The sequence below is a fragment of the Bos indicus genome, chromosome 17 (assembly GCF_029378745.1).
Source record: "Bos indicus isolate NIAB-ARS_2022 breed Sahiwal x Tharparkar chromosome 17, NIAB-ARS_B.indTharparkar_mat_pri_1.0, whole genome shotgun sequence".
Classification (NCBI taxonomy): Eukaryota; Metazoa; Chordata; class Mammalia; order Artiodactyla; family Bovidae; genus Bos; species Bos indicus.
The window spans coordinates 1,757,313-1,776,240 of NC_091776.1; the positions used below are offsets into that span (position 1 = coordinate 1,757,313).

At 36.8% G+C, this 18,928-nt stretch overlaps 1 protein-coding gene across 1 annotated transcript in view; it reads left to right on the top strand.

Annotated features, from left to right (window-relative positions):
- Positions 1 to 18,928, top strand: part of TLL1 (tolloid like 1) — a 339,971-nt gene that overhangs the window by 246,007 nt on the left and 75,036 nt on the right. Inside the window, exons 10-11 of the mRNA XM_019978057.2 lie at positions 14,714 to 14,816; positions 18,565 to 18,681. Coding sequence (XP_019833616.2) covers positions 14,714 to 14,816; positions 18,565 to 18,681 — 220 coding nt within the window. The remainder of the gene's footprint in view (positions 1 to 14,713; positions 14,817 to 18,564; positions 18,682 to 18,928) is intronic.

Below are 18,928 nucleotides of genomic sequence, written 5' to 3' on the forward strand. Positions count from 1 at the left end.
AAGGACTAAATGTTCTATTTTACAAAAAAATACATATTGGCCAATGTAAAAGTGAAATGTTTATTTGATAATTTCCTTATCAAGTTATTTTATGAGGAAGGAATAATACATGGTATAAATTAGAAGACTGTCACTAAATTTATCTCTCTGAATATGAACAAGAGTTATTATTTTAAAATATTGTGACACCCTTATTACAAACATTATTTTTTTTAATTGACTTCATTTCCTTGAATTAAAGGGTTATGTTTTCAAATTATTGGTAAATTTAATAACAGGTTAAAAATTATGGGCATGAAAAGATCTAATTTAAAAAAATTTTAATTTATTTATTTTTTAAATGAAGAATAATCACTTTACAGAATTTTGTTGGTTTCTGCCAACATCAACATGAATCAATCATAGATATGCATATGTCCCTTCCCTCTTGAATCCCCGTCCCATCACCCTTCCCATCCCACCCCTCTAGGTTGTTACAGAGCCTCAGTTTGAGTTCCCTGAGTCATACAGCAAATTCCTTTTGGCTATTCCTTTTGGTATTTTGCATATGGTAATGTAAATTTCCATGTTACTGTCCCCACGCATCCCAGCCTCTCCTTTCTCCCCCTACCATGTCCATAAATCTATTCTCTATGTCTGTGTCTCCTTTGCTGCCCTGCAAATAACTTCATAGTACCATCTTTCTAGATTCTGTATATATGCATTAGTATATGATACTTGTTTTTCTTTCTTACTTACTTCACTCTGTATAATAGCCTCTAGGTTCATCTACCTCATTAGAACTGACCTAAATGCATTCCTTTTTTTGGCTGAGTAATATTCCATTGCATATATGTACCACAGCTTCTTTATCCATTTATCTGTCAGTGGACATCTAGATTGTTTCCATGCCCTAGCTATTATGAATAGTACTACAATGAACATTGGGATACATGCATCTTTTTCAATTTTGGTTTCCTTGGGGTATATGCCTATTAGTGGGATTTCTGGATCATATAGTGGTTTTAGTCCTAGCTTTTTAAGAAATCATCATACTGTCTTCCATAGTAGCTGTATCAATTTACATTTCCACCAACAGTGCAGGAGGATTTACTTTTCTGCATACCCTCTCCAGCATTTAATGTTTGTAGATTTTTTGATGATGGCCATTCTGACAGGTGTGAGGCAATATCTGATTTTAGTTTTGATTTGATTAATAATGAGCAATGTTGAGCATCTTTTCATGTGTTTGTTAGCCATCTGTATATCTTCTTTGAAGAAATGTCTGTTTAGGTCTTTTTCACACTTTTTGATTGTGTTATTTGTTTCTCAGGTAGTGACTTGTATGGGCTACTTGTGTATTTTTGAAATTAATCTTTTGTCAGTTGTTTCATTTGCTATTATTTTCTCCCAATCTGAGGGTTGTTTTTTCTTTTCTTTTTTTTTTTTAATTTATTTTTTTAATAATTTTATTTTATTTTTAAACTTTACATAATTGTATTAGTTTTGCCAAATATCAAAATGAATCCATCACAGGTATACATGTGCTCCCCATCCTGAACCCTCCTCCCTCCTCCCTCCCCATACCATCCCTCTGGGTCGTCTCAGTGCACTAGCCCCAAGCATCCAGTATCGTGCATTGAACCTGGACTGGTTTCTCGTTTCATACATGATATTTTACATGTTTCAATGCCATTCTCCCAAATCTTCCCACCCTCTCCCTCTCCCACAGAGTCCATAAGATTGTTCCATACATCAGTGTCTCTTTTGCTGTCTCATACACAGGGTTATTGTTATCATCTTTCTAAATTCCATATATATGCATTAGTATACTGTATTGGTGTTTTTCCTTCTGGCTTACTTCACTCTGTATAATAGGCTCCAGTTTCATCCACCTCATTAGAACTGATTCAAATGAATCTTTTTAATGGCTGAGTAATACTCCATTGTGTATATGTACCACAGCTTTCTTATCCATTCATCTGCTGATGGACATCTAGTTTGCTTCCATGTCTTGGCTATTATAAACAGTGCTGCGATGAACATTGGGGTACACCTGTCTCTTTTCCTTCTGGTTTCCTCAGTGTTTTTCTACTTTTTTTTTTTTTTTTTTTTAAGTTTCCTTTGCTGTGCAAAAGCTTTTAAGTTTGCTTAGGTTTCATTTGTTTATTTTTGTTCTTATTTCAGTTACTCTAGGAGGTGAGTCAGAGAGGATCTTGCTGTGATTTATGTCATAGTCTTCTGCCTATATTTTCCTCTGAGTTTTATACTTTCTGATCTTTTAAATCTTTAGCCCATTTTGAGTTTATCTTTGTGAATGGTGTTAGAAAATGCTCTAATTTCATTCTTTTACAGGTTGCTATCCAGTTTTTCCAGCACCACTATTGCAGAGGCTATCTTTGCCCCATTGTATATTTTTGCTACCTTTTTCAAAAATAAGGTACCTACGCTGCTGCTGCTGCTAAGTTGCTTCAGTCGTATCCGACTCTGTGCGACCCCAAAGACGGCAGCCCACCAGGCTCCCCTGTCCCTGGGATTCTCCAGGCAAGAACACTGGAGTGGGTTGCCATTTCCTTCTCCAATGCATGAAAGTGAAAAGTGAAAAGTGAAAAGTTAAAGTGAAGTTGCTCAGGCGTGTCCAACTCTTCATGACCCCAGGGACTGCAGTCTACCATGCTCCTCCTGTAGGTGTGTGGGTTTATCTCTGGGCTTTCTATCTTGTTCATTGGTCTATATTTCTGGAATTTTTTTTGCCAGTACCATACTGTCTTGAAACCATAATCACAGAAAACTAGTCAATCTAATCACACTAGGATCACAGCCTTGTCTAACTCAATGAAACTAAGCCATGCCCTGTGGGGCCACCCAAAATGGGCAGGCATGGTGGAGAGGTCTGACGGAATGTGGTCCACTGGAGAAGGGAATGGCAAACCACTACAGTATTCTTGCCTTGAGAACACCATGAACAGTATTAAAAGGCCAAATGATAGGATACTGAAAGAGGAACTCCCCAGGTCGGTAGGTGCCCAATATGCTACTGGAGATCAGTGGAGAAATAACTCCCGAAAGAATGAAGGGAAGGAGCCAAAGCAAAAACAGTACTCATTTGTGGATGTGACTGGTGATAGAAGCAAGATCTGATGCTGTAAAGACCAATATTGCATACGAACCTTGAATGCTAGGTCCATGAATCAAGGCAAATTGGAAGTGGTCAAACAGGAGATGGCAAGAGTGAAGGTCGACATTCTAGGAATCAGTGAGCTAAATGGACTGGAATGGATGAATTTAACTCAGATGACCATTTTATCTACTACTGTGGGCAGGAATCCCATAGAAGAAATGGAGTAGCCAACATGGTCAACAAAAAAGTCCGAAAGCAGTTCTTGGATGCAATCTCAAAAACGACAGAATGATCTCTATTCATTTCCAAGGCAAACCATTCAATACCACAGTAGTCCAAGTCTATGCCCCAACCAGTAATGCTGAAGAAGCTGAATGGTTCTATGAAGATCTACAAGACCTTTTAGAACTAACACCCAAAAAAGATGTCCTTTTAATTATAGGGTACTGGAATGAAAAAGTTGGAAGTCAAGAAACACCTGGAGTACCAGGCAAATTTGGCCTTTGAGTATGGAATGAAACAGGGCAAAGGCTAATAGAATTTTGCCAAGAGAACGCACTGCTCATAGCAAACACCCTCTTCCAACAAGACAAAAGAAGACTACATATGGACACCACCAGATGATCAACACCGAAATCAGATTGATTATATTCTTTGTAGCCAAAGATGGATAAGCTCTATACAGTCAGCAAAAACAAGACTGGGAGCTGACTGTGGCTCAAATCATGAACTCCTTATTGCCAAATTCAGACTGAAATTGAAGTAGGGAAAACCACTAGAGCATTCAGGTATGACCTAAATCAAATCCCTTATGATTATACAGTGGAAGTGAGAAATATATTTAAGGGACTAGATCTGATAGAGAGTGCCTGATGAAGTATGGACAGAGGTTTGTGACATTGTACAGGGGACCAGGATCAAGACCATCCCCATGGAAAAGAAATTCAAAAAAGCAAAATGGCTGTCTGGGGAGGCCTTACAAATAGCTGTGAAAAGAAGAGAAGTGAAAAGCAAAAGAGAAAAGGAAAGGTATAAGCATGTGAGTGCAGAGTTCCAAAGAATAGCAAGAGGAGATAAGAAAGCCTTCCTGAGCGATCAATACAAAGAAATAGAGGAAAACAACAGAATGGGAAAGACTAGAGATCTCTTCAAGAAAATTAGAGATACCAAGGGAACATTTCATGCAAAGATGGGCTTGATAAAGGACAGAAGCAGATGTTAAGAAGAGGTGGCAGGAATACACAGAAGAACTGTACAAAAAAGATCTTCACGACCAAGATAATCACAACGGTGTGTTCATGCACCTAGAACCAGACATCCTGGAATGTGAAGTCAAGTGAGCCTTAGAAAGCATCACTATGAACAAAGCTAGTGATGGAATTCCAGATGAGCTTTCAAATCCTGAAAGATGATGCTGTGAAAGTGCTGCACGCAATATGCCAGAAAATTTGGAAAACTCAGCAGTGGCCACAGGACCCGACAAGGTCAGTTTTCATTACAATCCCAAAGAAAGGCAATGCCAAAGAATGCTCAAACTACCACACAATTGCACTCATCTCACATGCTAGTAAAGTAATGCTCAAAATTCTCCAAGTCAGGCTTCAGCAATATGTGAACTGTGAAATTCCAGATGTTCAAGCTGGTTTTAGAAAAGGCAGAGGAACCAGAGATCAAATTGCCAACATCCGCTGGATCATCAAAAAAGGAAGAGTTCCAAAAAAACATCTATTTCTGCTTTATTGACTATGCCAAAGACTTTAACTATGTGGATCACAGTAAACTGTGGAAAAGTCTTCAAGAGATGGGAATACCAGACCACCTGACCTGCCTCTTGAGAAACCTATATGCAGGTCAGGAAGCAACAGTTAGAAGTGAACATGGAACAACAGACTGGCTCCAAATAGGAAAAGGAGTACATCAAGGCTGTATATTGTCACCCTGCTTATTTACATTATATGCAGAGTACATCATGAGAAATGCTGGGCTGGAAGAAGCACAAGCTGGAATCAAGATTGCCGGGAGAAATATCAATCACCTCAGATATGCAGATGACACCACTCTTTTGGCAGAAAGTGAAGCGGAACTAAAAAGTCTCTTGATGAAAGTGAAAGTGGAGAGTGAAAAAGTTGGCTTAAAGCTCAACATTCAGAAAACGAAGATCATGGCACCTGGTCCCCATCTATTTCATGGGAAATAGATGGGGAAACAGTGGAAACAGTGTCAGACTTTATTTTTCTGGGCTCCAAAATCCCTGCAGATGGTGACTGCAGCCATGAAATTAAAAGATGCTTACTCTTTGGAAGGAAAGTTATGACCAACCTAATAGCATATTGAAAAGCGAACATTACTTTGCCAACAAAGGTCCGTCTAGTCAAGGCTATGGTTTTTCCAGTAGTCATGTATTGATGTGAGAGTTGGACTGTGAAGAAAGCTAAGCTCCGAAAATTGATGCTTTTCAACTCTGGTGTTGGAGAAGACTCTTGAGAGTCCCTTGGACTGCAAGGAGATCCAACCAGTCCATTCTGAAGGAGATCAGCCCTGGGTGTTCTTTGGAAGGAATGATGCTGAAACTCCAATACTTTGGCCACCTCATGTGAAGAGTTGACTCATTGGAAAAGACTCTGATGCTGGGAGGGATTGTGGGCAGGAGGAAAGGGGATGACAGAGGATGAGATGGCTGGACGGCATCACCGACTTGATGGACGTGAGTTTGAGTGAACTCCAGGAGTTGGTGATGGACAGGGAGGCCTGTCGTGCTGCAATTCATGGGGTTGCAAAGAGCTGGACACGACTGAACGACTAAACTGAATTGAACTGTTACTGTCTTGATGACTGTAGCTTTGTTGTATTGTCTGAAGTCAAGAAAGTTGATTCCTCCAGCTAAATTCTTCTTTCTCAAGATTGCTTTGACTATTCAGGGTCTTTTGCATTTCTATATGAATTGTGAAATTATTTGTTCTAGTTCTGTGAAAAATGCCATTGATAATTTGATAGGGATTGCTTTGAATCTGTAGGTTGCATTTGGTAGCATTTTCACAGTACTGATACTTCCAACCCATGAATATGGAATATCTCTCCATCTGTTTGTGTCATCTTTAATTTAGTTCATCAGTGTCTTATAGTTTTCAGTATACAGTTTAAAAATATGTTATTTTTAATTATATATATTAGAGACAAAATTATAGATGAGTATATACTGACACAATGCTTATTTCTCCCTGTTGGTTTTATAGATAGGTTTTTATTTCTTCTTCCTTTCATTTCTGCAATAAATATATATTATTATATGCAGGGGAAATATTTTTATATAAGAATTTTGTTACACAAAAATGTGAATAATGTACTTAATGCCACAGAACTGTATACTTAAATGAGTTAAAATGTTAAGTTTTATGTTTATTTTCCATAGTAAAAACTAATAAGATTGTTGATGTACATATATGTCTTGCTAGGGCTGAGCCTCCTGAGATAAGATGTGCATGTGTGTATACTCAGTCATGTCTGACTCTTTTATGACCCCATGGACTATAGCCTACCAGGCTCCTCTGTCCATGGAATTTCCCAGGCAAGAATACTGGAGTGGGTTGCCATTTCCTACTCCAGGGAATCTTTCTGACCCAGGGACCTAACCACATCTCCTGTATTGGCAGGCAGATTCTTTACTACTAGTGCCACCTGGATAGCCCCTGAGAAGTTCCTATCCAATCCCAGGCTGTCCTTGATGCTGTACAGGAAATACTAGAGGTAGCCCAGAATGTGCCTCTGGGAACATAGTTATATTGAGCTGACAGAAACACACAGCATCAATTCTTTCATCCCTTAGAACCAATTGACATTTCAACAAGGGCATATTGCTTTTGTCTTAACTAGAGTTAATTTTTTTTTCTTTCCCTGTATAGCCTATTTAAAAACTATCATTTGACTTCTCATTTTGCAGAACTCTCTCTTTACAGAATCTAATGATTTACACATATATGGTCAATTTACAATATAAAATTTATATTGCCAAAGGCTAATGCTTAAATTTAGCAATTATTAGGTATAGAAAAAATCTTTGATCTTATTAAAATAAATGCATCTTCTGGCTTGTGAAAGAAATCTTTGCCATCAAGAATCTTATAAACATAGAGCAAGAAAAAGGCCTAGTAACTTAATAGGCAAACTAAAATCTAACCAAGGAAAGCAAGACTCAACTTGTCATGGATTTGCAGGGATAAAACTTGTTGGAAGATCCAGACACAACTGAAGAGAGGATATTATTTAATTCAGAGTTTGAGAGATTTGAAGAGTTTCCAGAAATAGGAAAGTGGGAAGCAGAATCCCAAGTAGAATTAAGTATACCTTGAATAAAGGAATACTCAAATCAGGGTACTTTGGCAGGACCCAATAGCAAGAGTCAGGGGTGAGTGGAATGAAGATTCTGAGATAGTGAAAGTGAGGTAGCAAAAGTAGATTATGACCTAGAACTTTGAGCCCAGGCTTAAAAATTTGTAAGGCTGGATGCAAACACCAACACCAGTACCATGATGGGAACTCAACTTTACCTGGATTAAAATGGTAATAGAGTACAGGATAAATTGCAAAAGAGCACAGCTGAAAAACAAAACATATCTTATGAAGCTATTGATTAACTCACAGAAGCATGGAGAGCACTGACAGTGATAAAGAAGTAGGAGAATATTTTCAAATGCATTGCAGAGTATCTATAGAAATTGGCAACTGATTAGGTACAGGGGTGGAGTGGGGATTAAGGAAAGGCAAGTATAATAAATGTTCTGATGAACAGCTGGTGATGACAAATCATAATGTCAAAATGTATATATATTATCATATACATTTAAGCAAAAAATTATTTTCATAGCCTAATCCAGTTCCTGGTTTTCACCTGTCATATAATGAATCCCTGATGGAATTAGCATCTGCCTGAGTTATACAACTAGTTTGTTGTAAAACAGGGGCTTAAACCAAGGCCTCAAATTCTCCTATCTATTCTTCTTTAGATTTTAGATTAAGAATCCCTTACTTTAAGATGTAGAGTTTCCTGCAAAACTTTAAAATTAATGTTTTTATGTCTTCCAGCATAATTGAATTAGGTAAATTAGATTAATGTTTTTATTTATTTCCTAACTGTTTCCTAATACTTTTATTTATTTAGTAAGTGTTTGGTTAAACTCCAGGAGTTGGTGATAGACAGGGAGGCCTGGCATGCTACAGTCCATGGCGACTACAGAGAGTTGGACACGACTGAGCAATTGAACCAACTGAACTGAACTGTTTAGGAGTTATATTGTGAGAGATGTTCAAATATGTGCCATGAAAATAATAATCTGTGAGAATCTTAACAACGTATTTAGATTACCTTAGTGTTTTTCTACACATTATTTAATTAAATTTTTCTGATTTAATTCTGCTGAGATCAGTCTTATATGATGATCTCCATTTTATAACAAGAATTCATTCAAACTCAGAAAGCTTAAGTAAACTAGCAAAATGAGAACCTAGAATTTGAACCTCAGCTTTATGAATCCCAGTTGCAAACAACTTCTAGTATAAAAATAAATGTAAATTTTCCCTTTAGTATGATATAGTTCAGCTCTGAACAAAACCTTAATTATTAATTATTTCAGAATTTGGTTAATCTTTTAGAGAGTACATACAGTAAAAAATGATATTTTTGCTTTGTCAGCTATACAGTTTGTTGAAATACTTAATTCTACTATTATATAAAAGCAGTCATAAACAATGTGTACAACAAAATTTTTTTTACAAAAACTGGCTGCAAGCTGGATTTGGCCCATGGGTATAGTTTACTGCTTTTGCCCCTAGTCTCATATCTGAGTAGAAAACAGTTATCTCCCCTAGAGAGTTTATTAGACTTGTCCAAGCTGTTTTTGGATGGAGCCCAGAAATCAATTTTATTTTACTGCTTTGATTCTAATGTTTCTTTATAAAGAACTATTTAATAATAGTCTAATTGACAAGATTTCTATAGTGCTGAAAATGGGGAGCATCCTCAGCACTATAAAGTATAAATCTTTTTTTGATTGGTCTTTTTATGCTGCTTATGGAATTTGTTTAGGTAGTCAATAATATCTTAATTGTGCTGACAACAGTTCACTGATTATATCTTTCTCTAGAGACTTCCAGACATCTGGTCCCTTGACTGTTGATCTGCCTTTCTTCAAGACAGTTCACTCTCTAAGACTGTAAAACAAAGTCTTAATAAGCAAACTCCACAGCAGTTGAATCCATTTAACTTTGTAGAATACCAACTAAGACTCCAAATAGATCACAGGAAATCTTAGAATTGTCCCCTGTATTTCCCTCAATCCCACGTTCCAAGGGAACTATGATTAATTATAAATTATAAATGGTAACTAGATACATATAAAACATATATGTAATTGTGCTAGGTAGTTTTTATTTCATCATTGTTTGAAAAAAGATGCAACATATTTATATAAAATAGCACAATTTAAAACACTCAAATATTTTTCAAGTGTTTTTGATTTGTAATTCAAGTATAGCTTCTGCTAGTAACCATAGTCAAAGGCCAGTGTTTTACTTCTGCATCAGAACCCTAAGATTTGACTTTAGAAAACTTGTCATTATTACATTTTCTGCTTCTAAAGGACTCTGTGCTTTACATTTAAGTAGGCCAGTTTTGTTCCTTCACAGTACTTGGAGTTTAAAATAGAAGACTAAAAACAAGATAGGAAACTGTTCTGTTTAGAGTTAGCCCCCCTTCCAACAGTGTGTGTGTGTGTGTTGCAGGCTTCAAAAATTAACTATCGTAAGCAATCCAACCACATTGTTTCAATTTTGAGTAAATTCTGATCATACACATCTCTCCAATTTAGCTGAATTTTTCCTCACCAAGGAGGAAGTTGAAACTCTTTGCATGCCATTATAAAACTCTCCTTTATATCCCAGAGGGAAGCCACAAAAGAACCTTGAGATCTACCATTTGTATCTGTATTCTAGTTTTCCATCTCTACTATAATGAATAAGTTCTCATCAATTATAGTTGAAACCTGCTCATTGTTATAGGGAGAATACAAATGGAGAATGAAACTTCGTATCAGAAAGTGGTATTATTCCACATTTGTAACAAACTTAAATACAAAGTTAAGGGGGAAAACCATGAATTATTTTCCAGTTAAATCCTAAGAATAACCTAATGTTGAATTAGTATTCAGAGTTGGGAGAGCAAACATATTACAAACATATTTCAGGAAAATATGCATTTTAGTAATCAAGTATTGAGAATTATTGAAAAAGAGAGTGAAAAAAAGTCTTTTGTCCTTTGATATTTAGGAAATTCTTGTAAATATTCTTTTAGAATATTTAGAATAATAACATCAGAGAAAAAAACAAAGGAAAAGGAAAAACTATAACTAAAATAGAAATAAATAAATGAAAAGTTTTATTAAAACACACCAAATTATGCCATGCCTACTCTATTATATTTAAACAACATCATGTCTCTATTTTCACACCCTTGATAGATTTCGCTACTTGGAATCAAGAAAGTACATGTTCAAAAAAACTGATAAATGTTGAATTTAATGGTAAAATGTTAATACCACTGTAAGGTGCAATCGATTTTCATTATAGTTAGACAAATTCTTACTTTCTACCACTGTGAAATGATTATTTATTTGGCAATTAAAACCAACTGTGACATACAATTTCATCAATAATCATTGGGGTGCTAAGATATAAAATCTCTGTCTCTTTAGTTGCTAATTCATCTCCGACTCTTGCAACTCCATGGACTGTAGCCTGCTAGGCTCCTCTGTCCATGAGATTTTCCAGGCAACAATACTGTAGTGGGTTATGTTTCCTTCTCCAAAGATATAAAATACCATAAAAATATTTATGTTTATGTTGTTTCTTCATTCTCAGTTCAGTTCAGTTGTGCAGTCATGTCCGACTCTTTGTGACCCCATGGACTGCAGCACAAAAGGCTTTCCTGTCCATCACCAACTCCAAGAGCTTGCTCAAAATCATGTCCATCGAGTCGGTGATGCCATCCAACCTTCTAATCCTCTGTTGTCCCCTTCACCTCCTGCCTTCAATCTTTCCAAGCATCAGTTCAGTCAGTTCAGTTCAGTCAGCAGCACGCCAGGCCTCCCTGTCTATCACCAACTCCCGGAGCTTGCTCAAACTCATGTCCATCAAGTCGGTGATGCCATCCAATCTTATCCTCTATTGTCACCTCCCCCTACTGCCTTCAGTCTTTCCCAGCATTAAAGTCTTTTCCAAAGAGACAGTTCTTCGCATCAGGTGGCCAAACTGGGAATTTCAGCTTCAGCATCAGTCTTTCCAATGAATATTCAGGATTGGTTTCCTTTAGGATTGACTGGTATGATCTCCTTGCAGTCCAAGGGACTTTCAAGAGTCTCATCTAACACCACAGTTCAAAAGCATCAATTATTTGGCACTCAGCTTTATTTATAGTCCAACTATCACATCCATACATAAGTACGGGAAAAACCATAGCTTTGACTAGACAGACCTTTGTCAGCAAAATGTCTCAGCTTTTCAATATGCTGTCTAGGTTAGTCATAGATCCAAGGGCTTTTCACTTCATGGCTGCAGTCACCATCTGCAGTGATTTTGGAGCCCCAGAAAATAACGTATGTCACTGTTTCCATTGTTTCCTCTTCTATTTGCCATGAAGTGATAGGACTAGATGCCATGATTTTAGTTTTCTGAATGTTGAGTTTTCAACCTACTTTCTCTCTCTCATCTTTCACTTTCATCAAGAGGCTCTTTAGTGCTTCTTCGCTTTCTGCCATAAGGGTGGTGTCATCTGCATATCTGAGGTTATTGATATTTCTCCTGGCAATCTTGATTCTAGGTTGTGATTCATCCAGCCCAGCATTTCACATGATGTACTCTGCATAGAAGTTAAATAAACAGGGTGACAATTTACAGCCTTGACATACCCCTTCCCAATTTGGAACCAGTCTGTTGTTTCACGTCCAGTTCTAATTGTTGCTTCTTAGCCTGAATACACATTTCTCAGGAGGTAGGTAAGGTGGTCTGGCATTCCCATCACTTTAAGAATTCTCCACAATTTGTGATCCACACAGTCAAAGGCTTTGGTGTAGTCGATAAAGCAGAAGTAGATGTTTTTCTGGAACTCTCTTGCTTTTTCGATGATCCAGCAGATGTTAGCAATTTGATTTCTGGTTCCTCTGCCTTTTCTAAATCCATCTTGAACATCTGGAAGTTCATGGTTCACATACTGTTGAAGCCTGGCTTGGAAAATATTGAGCATTACTTGGCTAGCATGTGATATGTGTGAAATTGTGTGGTAGTTTGAACATTTTTGGCATTGCCTTTCTTTGGGATTGAAATGAAAACTGACCTTTTCCAGTCCTGTGACCACTGCTGGGTTTTCCAAATTTACTGGCATATTGAGTGCAGCACTTTCACAGCATCATCTTTTAGGATTTTGAAAGCTCAACTGGAATTCCATCACCTCCACTAGCTTTGTTAGTAGTGATGTTTCATGAGGCCCACTTGACTTTGCATTTTAGGATGTCTGGCTCTAGGTGAGTGATCACACCATCATGATTATCTGGGTCATGAAGATCTTTTTTGTACAGTTCTTCTGTGTATTCTTGCCACCTTTTCTTAATATCTTCTGCTTTAGGTCCATACCTTTTCTGTCCTTTGTTGTGCCCATCTTGTAAAGAAACATTTCTTTGGTATCTCTAATTATCTTGAAGAGATCTCTAGTCTTTCCCATTCTATTGTTTTCCTCCATTTCTTTCAATTGATCAGTGAGGAAGGCTTTCTTATCTCTCCTTGCTCTTCTTTGGAATTCTGCATTCAAATGGGTATATCTTTCCTTTTCTCCTTTGCCTTTAGCTTCTTTTTTCTCAGCTATTTATAAGGCCTCCTCATGTAAGTAGTAAGGTTTTCCCTGCTTTCTTCAATTTAATTACAAGACCAGGAGATGACTCTGGCTCAGATTATGAACTCCTTATTGCAAAATTCAGACTTAAATTGAAGAAAGTATGGGAAACCACTACACCATTCAAGTATGACCTTAATCAAATCCCAGGATCAGGGTCTTTTTTAATGAGTGAGTCCTTCCAATGAATATTCAGGACTGACTGGTTTGATCTCCTTGCAGTCCAAGGGACTCCCAAGAGTCTTCTCCAACACCACAGTTCAAAAGCATCATTTCTTTGGCTCTCAGCTTTCTTTATGGTCCAACTCTCACATTCATACATGACTACTAGAAAAACCATAGCTTTGACTAGACGGACCTTTGACAGCTAGTTAATGTCTGTTTTTTAATATGCTGTCAGGGTTTGTCATACCTTTTCTTCCAAGGAGCAAATGTCTTTCAATTTCATGGCTGCAATCACCATCTGCAGTGATTTTGGATGCCAAGAAAATAAAGTCTCTCACTGTTTCCATCTTCATTATAGGAAGAAGTAAATTAGTTGAGGATTGCTTGAAACAGTTTGTACTTACCTTTCTGTTAAATAGTGTGCCAAGAAAGAAGTATATGCTTTCTGACACAAAAATTGTAGTACTTTTGCAAATAGGAATTCAAGACTCATTATTTTTTTCATATGCTTAAGAGTCTTCCTATATTCAGATTTTGTATTGTCACAAAAACATTCTGGTTATGCAGTTACAAACTATATTTTTATATTAGAAGTATTTCAAACATTCATAATTTTTTACTTTTAGCCAAAGTCCATTTTGATTTCTAGCGTAAAAAATGCATTCACTATACACCCTAAGCATCTTAGATATTATTAGCAGAATAGAGTTAGAATGAGTTTTTCAATGTAAAAAGTGTTGTTCAAGTGAATTTTACCTCATTAGGTATATACATTTCTTATGTCATTTTTCCTCTACTTTTTGGTGTAATCAACTGAAAAAATGTTAATTATCTGAAAAGTAAAGTCTTTTTATAAAGCAGTAAGAAAACTGTCTTTCCTTAAGTTATCCTTGAATTATCTTGAAAAGTAGCATTTCAAAGCAAAGTACAAAATAAAAGGTCATGTACAAGATCTTCTAACTTAAAAGGTCTTTGAATATATGTTCTTGAATTTAGAGAAGCATAGTGACATCTGTCTTTGATTATAGTTATATGGAGAAATTTTAATTCTAAAGCTGTATTTAAAACATTTCAAGTACACAATGATATTATATGCCTGGAATATGGCTCATGGTGGTTATTTTAACATAATTATAGATGTCTGAAATAAATTATTAAAACACAGTCATAACAAAATCAGAACTTTTCATAGTTGTCATGTTTATCTAAGAAAATTCAGAATAAAATGTTTAAATAAAGATTTCTCATCTCACAATTGTTCAATTAACTTTATAGAAGTTTGGTTTAATTGCTGAAATGTATAGTTTATTTATTGGCATTGGGCTTCTAAATTGTTAGACATTAAGTTGGGAAAATGGATTTTTTTTTAGGTTTTATTAAATAAAAAATATTGGATACTAATATAGGAAGAAAAAAAAGAATTTGCTATTAGCCTGTTTGCACAGTAAATCTGGGTTCCTAGCCATATGAAATTATAATCCTTTTTAATTTGTGTATTCTTTTTTTCCATTTTGCAGATTGTTTTAAATTTTACTACAATGGACCTATACAAAAGTAGTTTGTGCTGGTATGATTATATTGAAGTAAGAGATGGGTACTGGAGGAAGTCACCTCTCCTTGGTAAGAGATTTTTTTTTCTTATTTTGCTTTTTATGTGTCTATATATATAGTCTGTCTTATCCAGAGACAGTTCTTTCAAGAGTCATCTTAGGGTTTAAGGTACATGAGACCAATATTTTAATTTTTATTATACTTTTTTCAATCATAGCAAAAATACTTACACATAGACAACAGATTAATTTAAACCAGCTTCAACTATGAGATGGTGCTTGGATCTGAACATGATGATTTAGAATAGCTTATAGTGGATACTCATCACATATTCTATATTTTTAATTTTAAAATCAGAGTTTTAATGGGTAAACCAGATAAATTGTGTGTTTGTGTGTATATGTGTATATGTTTTGTTTTTCTTTCTTTGCTAAGGCAGTAGAGCATGAGGTGTTAGGTACACATTCAACTGCTGGCTTTCTGCACCAAAAATGTTGGTTCTTACTGTAGACATCACAGTTTTGCCTCTCAGGTTTTTGTGGCTTAGAAGGTGTGTATGTAGTTTGTGTCATAAATTGTAGCTCAAATTTGGTGCACATCAAAGTATCCTACCAACCTTTAACCACAGACCACACATTAACTTACATGAGGCACTTTCTGTTGCCCTCTGTTTCAGCTAAAGGTGAGAGCTGCTGTGAGCATGTGAGTATCTACTCTATTGATTTTTTTTTTTTTTTTTGAAATTGTAACTTTCTCTTCTATTTTTAGAAGTAGCTTTGCTCAGTTGTTTTTGAGTGCCTACAGATCTTTTCTTCTTAACATCTAAAACCTGCTGAATTAACATATTTGTATTAAAAGTGATAGCAGCCTTAGTAGATCCAATACATCTGTAGAAATGCTTAAAAATAAGCAAACATAAAGATTTGAACTAATTCGATGACAGGTTGAGGAAAACCTTGTCTTGAACATTTAGCTTCTTAGCCTTGTAGTAGTTGTTGTTCTTTAGTTAAAAAGTCCTCTCTGACTCTGTGATCCCACTGCCAGGCTCCTCTGTCCATGGGATTTCCAGGGCAAGAATACTGGAGCGGGTTGCCATTTCCTTCTGCAAGAGACCGTCCCCATCCAGGGATCAAACTCATGTCACCTGCACGGGCAACAGTGGATTCTTTACCACACGGCCACCTGGGAAACCCCAGTTTCTTAGCCTAGATGAAGCTGTTTATAATATATTGATATGTACGTGTGAGCCTAATAAAACATTTCATTAAATTCATATTTAAAAATCAAATCTAAAGCTGAAATACCGAGAACACTTTTTTACAGCAACATCAGCATTACATACTGCAGGGTATAATAGCCTAATACACTGGTTCAGTCTGACCACAGTGTTCATATGGAAAGCCTTCCCCACTATTTCCTCTGACACCTCACTCCTCAGAGTGTAGCCACCACACTGGCAGACCAGAGTACTTGGGTGTTAGAAATGTAGAAATGCAGGTTCCACTCCACACCTTCTGAAACAGACTGCATTTTAACAGCTGCTGCTGCTAAGTCACTTCAGTTGTGTCCGACTCTGTGTGACCCCATAGACGGCAGCCCACCAGGCTCCTTCGTCCCTGGGATTCTCCAGGCAAGAACACTGGAGTGGGTTGCCATTTCCTTCTCCAATGCATGAAAGTAAAAAGTGAAAGTGAAGTCGCTCAGTCGTGTCTGACCCTCAACGACCCCATGGACTGCAGCCTACCAGGCTCCTCTGTCCATGGGATTTTCCAGGCAGAAGTACTGGAGTGGGGTGCCATTGCCTTCTCTGGCATTTTAACAGACACCCTGGCAATTCATATGAATTACAGTTTTTTCTTTTAGTCAGGTTTCTGTCTTCCAGTTTCCTTTTATTCAGAATTGAAATAAAATTGAAGTACAGTTGATTTGCAGTATTGTATTAGTTTCAGGTGTATAGCAAAGTGATTCATATGTATATATACACACACACTAAGTTGCTTGACTGACTCTTTGTGACCCCATGGACTGCAGCCCACCAGGCTCCTCTGTCCATTGGTTTCTCCAGTGGCAAGGATACTGGAGTGAGTTGCCATTTCCTCCTCCAGCGGATCTTCCCAACCCAGGGATCAAACCCGCATCTCCTCCAATTCCTGTATTGGAGGCAGACTCTTTACCACTGAGCCACCAGGGAAGCCCATATACATATATGTATGCTAACTCATTCAGTTGTGTTCAACTCTTTGAGCCCCCATGGACTGTAGCTTGTCAGGCTCCTCTGTCACTGGCATTTTCTGGAGCAGGTTGCCATTTCCTATTCCAGGGGATCTTCCCAAACAAGGGTTCGAAGCTGCATCTCTTACATCTCCTGCATTGGTAGGCAGATTCTTTACCACTAGCACCAGCTGCGAAGCCCATATCTGGCTATCTATCTGTCTACACACACATATATTATTTTTACAGATTATGTTCCATTATGGGTTGTTGCAAAATATTGAATATAGTTCCCTGTGCTATACAGTAAATCTTTGTTGTTTATCTATTTTATGTTATAATAGTGTGTATCTGTTAGCCTCATGGGCTTCCCCAGTGGCTCAGTGGAAAAGAATCTGCCTTCAATGCAGGAGACACAGGTTCGATCCCTGGATGGGACAGATACTCTGGAGGAGGGCATGGCAACCCACTCCAGTATTCTCGCCTGGAGAATTTCCATGGTCAGAGGAGCCTGGCAGGCTACAGTCCATAAGGTCACAAGGAGTCGGACACAACTGAAGCAATTTAGCATGCATCCACATCTGTTAATCTCATACTCCTAATTTATCCTTCTCCCCCTCCCTTTCCTACACATTGCAGTATAAGAGACATTACTCTCTTTTACATGGCCCTAAGTTTTTAATACATGCCCCTAATACCATTTAGGAAGACATTTTTTTTTTCTTTTTTGCCTGCTAGCTGTTAGTATAAATGTGTTTTGACTTTTTTCATATACTAAAACTATATATGAAATCATTAACAAGGATACACAAAAATGAATGACAATATATTATTATTTGTAGAATTATTTCATGTGTATTATCATATTTACCTTTTTACCATTAATATGAAACCTTTGAGCACAATAGCAAACATACAGTAAGCAATGAATATTTGTAGAGGGTTGAGGGAGGGAAGAAGGAATGACAGATATTATTATATTCATTCAGTATTATACTTGCCTTTGGGTACACAATCAGAAAAATATCAGAACTCATACTCAAGTCTTCTAATACTGTTTGCCATTCTGCGTACTACACTACGTGTTATAGCTTTATAGATGGGATGGAATGTATGTAGTAATTAAGATCCTTAGGCAGCCTGGAGGTTTCTGTGACAAATGGCCACTGAACTTGGCTAAACAAAGAACTACACTTGAGCTGTCACTTCCCAACTAATGACCAGACTGACAGTTAAAGTATTTTTTCAGGATCACTTGAGGTCTTTTCTCTTCTCTGTGGAATAATATTCCCTACCCTCATGTATCATGTACAAATAGATGTTCTGAGCTACCTGTTTCCTAATTCCACAGATAGTGGTAGTGGTATCAATCATTTAATCTAAGGGCGATACGTTCCGATATTCTATAAATAAATAAGAAGAAATAGTTTTACTTATACACCTTTATTAAGTAAATATTAAGGATTCATAGCTATGGCTCTAGTTACTAGGCATGGTGATAGGAACCAAATCTGGTTTTATGTATGTAATTTGTAGGTAGTATGAAAACCAGTTAGAAAATAAAGTCATACTTAGAAGTCTGTCTTTATTCTTTTATTTCTTTTAGGTAGATTCTGTGGAGACAAATTGCCTGAAGTTCTTACCTCTACCGAAAGCAGAATGTGGATTGAGTTTCGCAGCAGCAGCAATTGGGTGGGAAAGGGCTTTGCAGCAGTCTATGAAGGCAAGTAACTTTGTGCTTAGAGATGGCTTTTCCTTAGACCTCTTAACAGAAATGTACTTTCAATTTCATTTGAATAGTATTGTAATTTTATTTTAATTATGAAACTTTCTAAACTGCATCATGATGTCCATGGGATGATTTTAATAAAACTACTCATTAAGTTTAAATGCAAAAATAACCTGTTTTCTGGTACCAGTAATGTGGTAATATATAAATGTTCTCATCAGGGATGTGTGGGGAAAAAATA